Raw genomic sequence first — 10,967 nt, forward strand, 5'->3', positions numbered from 1 at the left:
AGTTCACTGGTGAATTAGTTATTATCTGATATCATCTCTCTGTTCTGCTCTACAGAATCACACATCCAGGACAGTAATCTGCAGCCAGACAGCACCGCCATCTCACCTACAGCCAATCAACCAAAAGGAGGCCATGAGAGTGAGAGGACCTCACTGAACCCATTCTCACCCCTCAGCCCAACAGAGACCTCTGAGCCCAGCATCACCACCACTACCACTGATGACTCCTCTTCTATCCATGCCATCTCCCACACCTCCTCTTGCACAACAAAAGAGGTGAGTCCCTGGGCTCTTCCAGAGGACTGTAGTAACAAAGCAGCTTTCACAATAATGGAGGTAGGGAGTGTATCAGCCCTGTCTGGAGGGGACTGCCTCATGCCACAAAGCCGCACATGCCTGGGCTGTTTCATCGAGACCAAGGACGCTACAGAGCCTGAGCCAGGGCTGGACCTGGGCCGGGACTATGACCCCTGTCCTGTCTCCTGTCCTGACATGGCCATGCAGTGCATGAGTTCTGGGGATGGTATCCGCTACGGGGATCAGCTGCTCTCAGACCAGCTACTCAGCTACCCAGAGCACAAGATCAGGGCAGAGGAGAAGACAGATGATGAGAAGTCAGCGGAGGACAGCGACTCGGAGGACGCCACGTCAAAGAGTATCTACGAAGGCCTGCTCCTGGACAAGTGCAATGGTGAGGAGGCTCTACTGGCCAACTCCAGCCAGGACTGGGGCTGCTTTGAGTCCTTTATCAGCGAGAGTAAGATCGAGCTGCTGGACCTCTGCTCTAAGAATGAGCTCTCTGTCAACCTCTTCTCAGAAGAGGACGTAGACAACTACATGTTTGATGATGAGGACGAGGACTCCACCCTGGGCAGTGACGTGTGCTCGCTGAAGATCCGCTACGAGTCCTTCCAGGACAACGTCCGAGAAAAGACCAACCCCATTCAGGAGGAAACCCAGTTCAACTTCTTCCCAAGTGTCGTGGCCAAAAAGGAGGGTGAGGGAACAGTGAAGAAGGGAGCTGAAGGGGCACAGGTGAAGGGAGAGATAGTTGAAGTCTGGGCGGCTGGAGAAAAGGTTGACAAAAACAACAGCAGCAGCTCTGCTGAGGTGACACCGAATGTCAGTCCAGAGAGCAGCTACCTGTTTGACTTCAACAATTCCACAGTGGACTCTGGAGAGTACAGCGATGACAGCTCCTGTACTGGATCCTCCCTTGACACCTGCCAGACCAAACAGAAACACTGCTTCCTCTCCAGGGAGAACTCCAGCTCCTCCAGCCAGCTGAGCTATGGGCTGAGGTCCAAGAGGAAAGTCAGATACAGCGACGACTATCTGTACGACGTGGATTCTATCGAGAGCGAGAGGAACACAGAGAAAAAAGACAAGCAGACGGTGGGTACAAAAAAAGAGGAGGATGACGACTGGTGTCCAAAGAAGAGGAGAAAATCCTCACGAAAAGAGCCTCCGGTGATAATCAAATACATCATCATAAACCGATTTAAAGGGGAGAAGCACATGTTATTAAAGCTTGGCAAAATTGACACATCAGAGACAACAGTAAGCTTAAGTAAGGACTTAGTTCATAAGTACCAGAGAATGGCTCCTCTGAAAGACTACTGGCAAAAGAGGCGCCAGGAAATGCAGGAGCAGCGCATGCTGGCTGCTGGTGATAAAAACACATTTCCAAATGGCTGCAGGCGTTCCCTTAATTCGAGCCTGACAAAAAGAAAATACAGGATTGCAAATAGAGTCCGGATTCAAAGAATTCACGCTGTAAAGCTCTCGCCAAACCTCACCGATCACAAGCAAGAGGTGGGCGCAGCTGAGGATGAAGCTGCCTGTACAGATATGGAATCTATAACAACAACGACCTCTGACTGTGCTGCTAGATTAGACCAAGGCAGTGTGACAGGAAAAAGCAGATCTCTAGAGAGGGAGGGGAAAAGACATGGGAATAAGACTGTGCAAATAAGGAAATTTAAAAGCGAGGCCAGACTGAGGTTGAAAAAAATGAACGAGGCTCAGCGGGAGGATGGTAAAACTGTGATACAGCCACAAGAGGTTGGCCCACTATCCCCAAATCAGCACCCTGACATAGTTTACTCCACTGCAGGCAGCCCCCAGCTTTGTGATGACTCCACTGTCAGTGTCGACCCCAATGAAAAGTCCCCTTTTACACCAGCCCCCTGCTCCCCTTCCAGTACAATGACCCATCCTGTAAATGTGAATAGTGGTCTACATGTCATCCCTGGAGGCTACCTGCAGACATTACTAGAGGCCTCTGACTCATCCAGTAACACTGGGCTGACATATTACTCACAGCAGCATCAGCAGCATCCCCGTCAGCAGTTTCCTCATGGCCTCTCCCAGGAGGAGAATCCATTCACTAACCTACAGCTGGCCCAGAGCTGTGTTCTATCCCCACCCTCAGAGTCTGAGCTCCAACAATCTCCCTCTAACTGCTCCAATCAAATGGAGCCAAACTTCACTCACACATCATGGCAGTCTGAAGGTAAACATTTATCATTTACACCTGATATTAAACCTGAACCTTCTGGCTTTTCCAGCACCATTTCTTTGCCAATGACAAACAACTTGCCGTTGTCAGGATATAGTCAAGTCAATGTAGATGGCAACAGACTGCTGTATGATAAGGCATATTTACCTGAGGAGCCACCAGGACTAGACTCAGGCCTACAAGTCAGCCGGTCAGCTGAAGAGGAACAGGTGCAGTTCCATAGAGTCACTCTAAACACAGAGAACGGCAGGCTGGCCAGCTATGACTCTATGAGTTCACTGTCTGCCTCCTCTAGCAACTACAGCTCTATGAGTCTCAAGTCCTGTGAAAAGGAGAGTGAAGAGGATGTGAACGAGAACTTCTTGGCCCACTGCAGTCCCAAACTGGTGATCCAGCAAAGTACCGATGAAATCACTCCCCTCAGGGAGTCTACAGACCTACTGGACATCTCCAACTTCACCCCCGATAAGTTCAGGCACTCGCCGTTGTCAGAGATGTCGCCACCCGACACACCAAATCTCTCCCCACAGGTGATGGGGACAGAAATGAGGGAAAGCCTAGGAAAGGCCAGGGAGTTTCAGGGAGAGACAGGAGACATGACTCTCTCAGCTCCACCTGATGGGACTAAGTGGGACTGTAATGTCCTGCCAACACAAAACCATGATGGCAGAGCGATAAACAATCATCAGTTCCAGTTCCATACTTTCAATGATAATGACGGCACATGTAAGGTTGATGGCCCCAACGTCTTTGATGAGCAACCCGAATCCATCGGAGGTCGAATTAAAGGTCCCAAGTCAAAAAGGAAAACAACCAGTAAACAGAAAACCAAGGCTCCAAGGGCCCTCAAGACAGAGAAGAACAAAGCCCCTAGACAGAATTCTAGTTCATCCAAAAAGCTAAAAGCCCTGCTTGATGCAAAGGCAAATGCAAAAGGTGAAGAAAGTGAAGGCCTTGCTGGACTGTCAGAAGACTGGCCTTTACTGGAGGAGCATGGTGGGGGCTGGGCAGACGGCAACAACAACAGTCCTGTGGATGACGACCAGCGAGAGTTTGAAGAGCCCTCCAACATCCTGTCCAACATAGCCTCTGGGATGGCAGAGGTCCAGAGGTTTATGAAGGTGTCAATTGAGCCACTGTGGGACCCCATGTCTGGACTCTGTCAGCCTCCAGATGCCAACAGCCTTAAAACTAAGACACTTAAAATCCTGGCGGGAACAACAGCTAATGTCAGGAAAAAGGGTGGTTATACCACCTCCCCTGTGGCAGGAAGGGGCAGGAAGGCAACGGGCATGGGAGCCAAAAACCAAGCCAAGTTAATTCCTTCAAACCCCTTCTTCCCCCCTCTCATGCTGGACTGCAACATGTTTAACAAGTCCAGCCTCGGTATACCTGGCATCTGTGGGCCCGCACACAAGAAAATGTACCGTCACAAAACCGGTGCAAAATTTGCTCGAGACGAAAACAATACAGGGAAGCGGGACTCGAGCAAGAACGTAGCTCTGATGGCCTCTTATGAGAAACTGAGGTAATATTTTGTACCGGTGGCTGCAAAATATGTCCCACTCACTCTATTTCCTCCTGCCCCTTGCTCAGTTCCCTTACTGCTCTCCCTTTTTGACTTAAATCCAAGTGTTGCATGGCAAAGACATTAACCTTGACTACCCCACCTGCTTATTTTACCCTAAATAGAGCCGAAATAACTTGCATGTAAGATTTGATTTGTTCCTGAGAAGCTACCTATTGAGTGATTGATTGTCTTCAGCTTGACTGGGTTTTCAAACTACCGTGGCTCCATTTTGTTTCTGACTGCTGCTTGATTCACCTTTCTTGGTCTTTAGATTGTTTTGTTTTTTGTTACTTTAGGTTTGACTTTTGTATAATAAGAAAGATTGCCTTGAAACTGCTTTGAAACTGCTTTGAAAATATTTTTTTGTGATACTTAGTGGTTTGCTTTGTGTTTTTATTTCTCCATTTCAGCAGAACAGCTTGCCCCATCTTAATAATGTCAAAATTCTGTATGTGGCTCTCCACAAAATAAAATCCCAGTGCAAAGGTTGTCCGTCCTTACATTCAGACAGTGGTTTTCTTCAGTGTAAGAAGAGAGTGGAGTGAGTCATAAGTGAACAGTTACAGTAGGCCTATCCTATCATTACTGATATCACCCTGCCATTCCAGTTGTGGATGTTTCGCTGGTGTTGGAGAACTGTATCACTGTTCTGCTGGGAAACAGACTTTTCAGAATTAAAAAAGGGACTCTTTTTGTATTAACAATAAGACAAATTTATCAAACTGTCCTAATTGTATTAATATCTTTAAATGGTATTATTTGTCATTGGCTTATTGCCATGGTTTGGGGAGAGTTGGTGGGAGGGTAAGTGGAGTAAGTACCCAAAATTGCAATTTGTTAATGCTATTGTACAGAGACATATGCACTATTTGCAGAATATGACAATAATTATAATGTTGAAAATGGAATTAATGTGCCAAACGTTGATCAAGTACCTGTATAAACATTTTCTATCTGTATGTATATTGGCTGTTTCATGTTCTTTTTGTTACGGTTGTGCGGTGGGGGTTCTGGACTATGGTGGCCGGTCGACATTCCAGAGATCTTACACTTGGGATCTATTCCGTTTGCCAAGCACCTGCAGCTGACAGTGATACACATTTTACCAAAATGCAAATGACTGTCTTTTCTTTCATACATTCTTCTGAAATGATTGCCATCTGAACTCAAAATCAACAGCCAGCATGGAGATACAGAGAAGGGGATTAAATATGCTCTAACAGGTTAATTAAATCGAGATCATCGGACTACAAGGTTCTATCTGCATTTTTGTCAAAATGTAGTTATTGGCATAGCCTTGATCTGTTCAATGTTCTCTACCTATATAGTACTGTAAATACACCAATTCATGTTGTTAACTTCAAAAGAATAGAAGATAAACATTGCTGACACCATTGAAACCAATGAGGGTTCGGAAATTTAAAGCCAATTATCTCAGAATCATATTTTTGCAGATAGAACCTTATAGTCCCAAGCGCTCAAAAGGTTTGCATTTGTACTATACTCAAGATCAGCACACAGATTAATGTAATCTCATGCATTCACCTACCACTGCACCAACATGGAGCTCTATATTAGATTTCTACAATTTATTTCAATTGACATATATTGATATTATCCATCAGAGCTCATTATTTATTGTGAAGACCTTTGTCTCTCGCAACCCCCCTTCCCTCCATCTTCTCCAGGTTGCCAGGCTAGTCATTTAGATGTGGGATCACGACAAGTGTCACCACCAGGTGATGTGGAGTAGACTGCCTTATATCATCCCTGCCCATTGTCAATTGAATGTACTGTACTTCCTCTCCAACAAGAGTTGTATATGATGTACCACTGTTGAGCTGCCTCGGAAAGGTGCTTGAAAGCAAATTCATTTACAGGTAATTGAAAAAAGGATGAAGAAATCCTCTGTGCCCTATTTATGAATGTATTAGATACTGTTATGTTTGATGTAGCCTAATTCTGCCATGATTTTGACATTAATTGAAATTATGTTTTGCCTTTTTTTTGTTGAAAAGAATATTGAGCTTTATAAATATCGTCAGAGTTGTTGTCAGAGGGATTCCAGAAGAACTCTTGACGTCCTCGATGAATCTTGTATATTTTTCAGTGTGCCGATTTGTAAAATATTTTCTAAGTGTATATTTTTCTTAGAAAGTGCTGTGAAGTATTTGTGAGTGTGGATACTCTTTTTTCACCTTTACAGGCAGTGAAAGGGATGCATAATGACATGCCTCTGGTTTTAAAAACCAAAATAACAAACATGACAACAAAAAAACTCCAAAAAAGAAGAGGGTAAAACACTGGGAAAAAAGAAGAGGGTAAAACACTGGGAAAAAAGAAGAGGGTAAAACACTGGGAAAAAAGAAGAGGGTAAAACACTGGGAAAAAAGAAGAGGGTAAAACACTGGGAAAAAAGAAGAGGGTAAAACACTGGGAAAAAAGTTGTAACATTTTGTTGGAAGTTTTGTAATCAGACCAATCTTGTTGTGGGAGTGTAGTGCTACTGTGTAAAAAGTATGATAAAACAAAAAGAAAAACTGAAATAAAGACATGTTTGTGATTTTATTGCTGTTTTATAGATTTTCATGTAAATCATTCTAGTATTATTTTGTTTTGTTGTAACTGTTGCAACGGTTTAAATATTTGTGGACAAGCCTGTATGGTGACAATGTAATATTGGTAACTTGCTGAGTTTTGTAATAATGTTTATGGAATAAATATAAAATAAAAATTAGCTTTTGATTGCTGCTTTCAGATGAGGTCTCCATTTTCTTCAATGTAGGGACTGTATTGACCTCTTCCTGAAAATGTATACAGTCCTTATGTTGCATGCATCTTGAAGATTTCAAGAAATGTTACAATATTTATTGTAGTCTGTGCATGTGTTTGCATGTCTGAAAATAGATTCCTTCCCAGGACTCCACAAAATGCAAAACATGTTACTTCATATAATTTTTATTTTCAGATATTTGCTTTGATGAATAGGCATATGTTTAGAGAGACTAGAATCTATCTACTCCAGTGGCATATATTCATGGATGGCTTCCCCAAAAATTTACAAAAACCCCCCAAAAACATAAAATATTTTCTCTCTCTTGTGTTTCATTATTTTCCTTCAATTCACAAGAGGTTGAATGTGTCTCACCGGAGAAAGCATCTGAGCGTGCAAAACAGCTCCCCTCTGTTTCTGTATGTGTAGCCCATCTAGCTGATGATGTCTGGTCATTGAAGGCAAGGGAAGCAAGTGAGAATTTGGCCTCCCTTGATAGAAAAATGTATAAAATAATAGCCAATCAACGAACTGAGTGAACTCAACTGTGAATGGTCCTAGTGCACCAAAAAAAAGTGTCACGGGAAGTCAGTTTGGATTTTGCTTCACACCAATTGCATCACATTAATAGCCAAAAGTCATAGACAGAAATGTTGTTGTGTTGTTGTCCTCTGGTGACTAGCTAGCTAGCTAAAATTGACCCTGTCCTAAATTAGCCATGGATGGAGATAAGAATTTGAACTTGTGGTTTTACTTCATTCTCCGTACTGGATGATTACAATGGCGATTCTGATCCATGAAAGAGAGGAGGATGGCAATGGCATTAGGGTGAGTCAACATGTTTTTTCTACTTACATACATAAACACACACACACACACACACAGAAATCAGTACCATGGAAAGCCACATGATATTTAGTTTACATTGATTGGACTACAATGTTGTTTTTGGAATCTTTTATTTGTCACTGAATTAGATTAAGCAGAGGTCATTTGATGATGTTGACATGTTTAAGTTGAAATGATCCTGGAATAGTGGAGGCAGCTCCTGATTTATTGGCAACTTGCAGCAACTCCAGTGTTCTAAATAAATAGTTGTTTAGTAGTGCTGGAAACATCAACTTCATTGACCAACTGTTTATTACATGCAATATGCTTTGTGGACTCCACCGGACAGAGGTTGATCTCTGGTTTTGTGACAAAACAAAGGTGTGGTTGAATTTGTTCTGCCACTGAGTCTTCTTATTGTCTCGGCCTTAGGCCTATATATCACGGTGGCAACGAGGTATAAGAATTTACAGGTTATAGAGCAAACAACACAATTATCACAACACTTATGTTGTAATATGGCTTTTTTCCCTGGCTTGGCTTCCCTAGTGATTTTACCCACGCACCAATCTACTCTAGATTCTAGAAGTCTCGCATGGACCGGTCAAACTAGTGGCCTAATTATCATCAAGTTTTAGTGAAAACGGTTTAGTCTGAATTATCTAGATAAATTAGTAGGCCAGACAATTTTTAAATCCTTTATGGCGTAAACTATTCCTATGTTATGTTTAGTGGTTTGGTACAAGGAAGTGCAACTGATAGAGCTCTTAGTCCAGCAGATGGCACCATTCAATCGTTTTCTCTTTATGAGAATTAGTTCAGACTATCCTGGTGTATTGTCTTGTAACACATGGTTTGCATGGATTATACGTTGCACAATAGGTATGTTCATATACTTTTCTTATCAACTGCTGCACACATTTTAAATAAATAACAGATAAATAGGAATGTGTGTGAATGTTGCATGTAACAACAATATTCCAACCAAATTAAAAAATATTATGTTGTGTATCTATTGTTTATGGTAACGCATAACCCAAGGTCAGCATACTCAGTAATTGAATGAGAGGAGTAAGAATGTCTACCACTGAGGGGAAGACAACTGAATATTTATGAAATGTAACCTGGGGAGGAGGTGAAACAAAACACAGCTATGGAAATACACAGGGTGCATTCTACAACTAGTTGTATCCTTCCTTTTCCCTCAAGGTAAGGGGGGGTGGACAAGTCACAAAGGAAAAGAGAGACTTACACATAGAGAATGTTTCCACTAGGAGGCATGAATGGAGGAGATATAATATGTGCAAACAAGGGTTTTCAAATCAAATTGTATTTTTCACATGCGCCGAATACAACAGGTGCAGACCTTACAGTGAAAAGCCCTTAACCAACAATGCAGTTAAGAAAATACCTTAAAAAGTATGAGATAAGAATAACAAATTATTAAAGAGCAACAGTAAATAACAATAGCGGGGCTTTATATTGGGGGTACAGGTGTTGATGTAATTGAGGTAATATGTACATGTAGGTAGAGCTTTTAAAGTGACTATGCAGAGATAATAATAATAGATCATTTCACTTGTAATCTAGTGATGAGACAGCTTCTGGCGAAAGCATTTTGGCCTATGCAGATCAATACACTTCTACGCCAAGGGCTTCACATTGAGAGGGGTTTTCTATCTCCTTATCTTCCATGGAATGAGTTTGACACATGGTCTAGTTGCATGCCAGCTGCTCCAGTAGCGTGGATTCTGCGAGTGCTAGCTGGCTGTATTACAGAAACCTGTCTTTGTCGTGGGAAAGACTCATTGTTATCTTTTCGTAAAAAACTGGTTGCAGTAAAGAGCCGACCAGGATACTAAGGAGATCCTGAGGGAAATCGACAAGTACCAACAGCTTTACTCTACGGAGGAACAACATACTCCATCATGGAAAGATCCGACTACCTCACAAAATAACTTTAACCTGACAAAAAAAATTAAAACAGATTCATCTACAGACACGGATTATTTACTTACCATTGAAGTAGAGGCTAGTGCTCTGGCTGGAATCCATGCAACACTGGAAAAGTTGTGTGAGGAGGTAGCAGGGCTGAGGGGGAGTTTGGAGTTTAGCCAGAGTGAAATTCTCACTCTCCAAGAAGAGAACAAGGCACTCACAGCAAAGGTTAAACTCCATGATTCTACTCAGGGAAAACAGGGTGATGAAGAAGTCGCTACTAGACATACAAGGTCGTAGCATGTGTGAAAATCTATATTTTTCTGGGATTACTGAAGATGCATTCAATAATCCAAATGGTGCAATCAGAGAATTCATGCAATCCGCCTTGAAACTTCCTATTGAGACTGTAAACAAGGTGGCTTCCACCGAGTACACAGACTTGGAGATCGGCGTGACAAGACCAAGGGTCCCCAACCGATCATCGCAAAATTTGAACACTAACATCAAAAGGAGCTGATCAAAAGCAGGGGAAAGGAGCTTAAAGGGATCAAATTTGGTCTCAATGACCAATTTCCAAGGGAGATAAACAAACGTCCTAAGAGACTGTATCCGGTACAGAGGCAACAGAGGGAGAAGGGTAAGCGTGCCTTTCTCATTGTGGACAAACTCTTTATAGATGGACAGCTATTCCAAGAGAGTTCCATAACACCATGGCTGTACTAAATTCTACCGGGACATCAGGTTACAAAAAAAAGATGTTTGGGAACTGTAAAAATATCTGAACACTATGAAGTGGATATGAACACACACGTACTCAATTACATGCTCGCATACACATACGGACTTATACATACACACACACACACACCTAATCTCGCTCTCTTCTCTCACTCTCCATTCTCTTCTCTCCCTCTCTCACCACTCTCTATTGCTGAGAACTGTTTAATAATTTAATATGTTTCTTGTTTGTCTATCTTTGTTGTGTATTTGTCTACAAGTTTAGATATGTTTACAACAAGCAAGGGGAAGATATCAGAATAGGGGCATTGGGGAATAATAACATATTGTAGCGACCCGCACAGACAGCTGTGTGTTATGTGTTAGGCTAGGAGGTGGTTGTGTTGTACTGACCAGTACCCGGTGTTCGCGGGGTCCGACATGTCAATCAACCTGCTATCTGCCAATCACAGGAATGCCTGGAATGTTCTGATGCCGGGCATCCTGGTGGTTGGCGGAGTGGCGTGGAGGGGGGTTGGGCAGGGGGGTGGAGCATTGGAAGTTAAGACCAGGTTCAGCCTTTGTTCTCTTTCTCTTACGTCTGGGCTTCACAAGAG

At 42.8% G+C, this 10,967-nt stretch overlaps 1 protein-coding gene across 1 annotated transcript in view; it reads left to right on the plus strand.

Annotated features, from left to right (window-relative positions):
* LOC118391248 (neurite extension and migration factor-like) overlaps positions 1-6,848 on the plus strand; it is an 81,501-nt gene extending 74,653 nt beyond the window's left edge. The window contains exon 3 of the mRNA XM_035782433.2: positions 56-6,848. Coding sequence (XP_035638326.2) covers positions 56-4,053 — 3,998 coding nt within the window. The 3' untranslated portion in view covers positions 4,054-6,848. The remainder of the gene's footprint in view (positions 1-55) is intronic.
* The last annotated feature ends 4,119 nt before the right edge of the window (positions 6,849-10,967 follow it).

Source organism: Oncorhynchus keta, chromosome 12, assembly GCF_023373465.1.
Source record: "Oncorhynchus keta strain PuntledgeMale-10-30-2019 chromosome 12, Oket_V2, whole genome shotgun sequence".
NCBI lineage: Eukaryota > Metazoa > Chordata > Actinopteri > Salmoniformes > Salmonidae > Oncorhynchus > Oncorhynchus keta.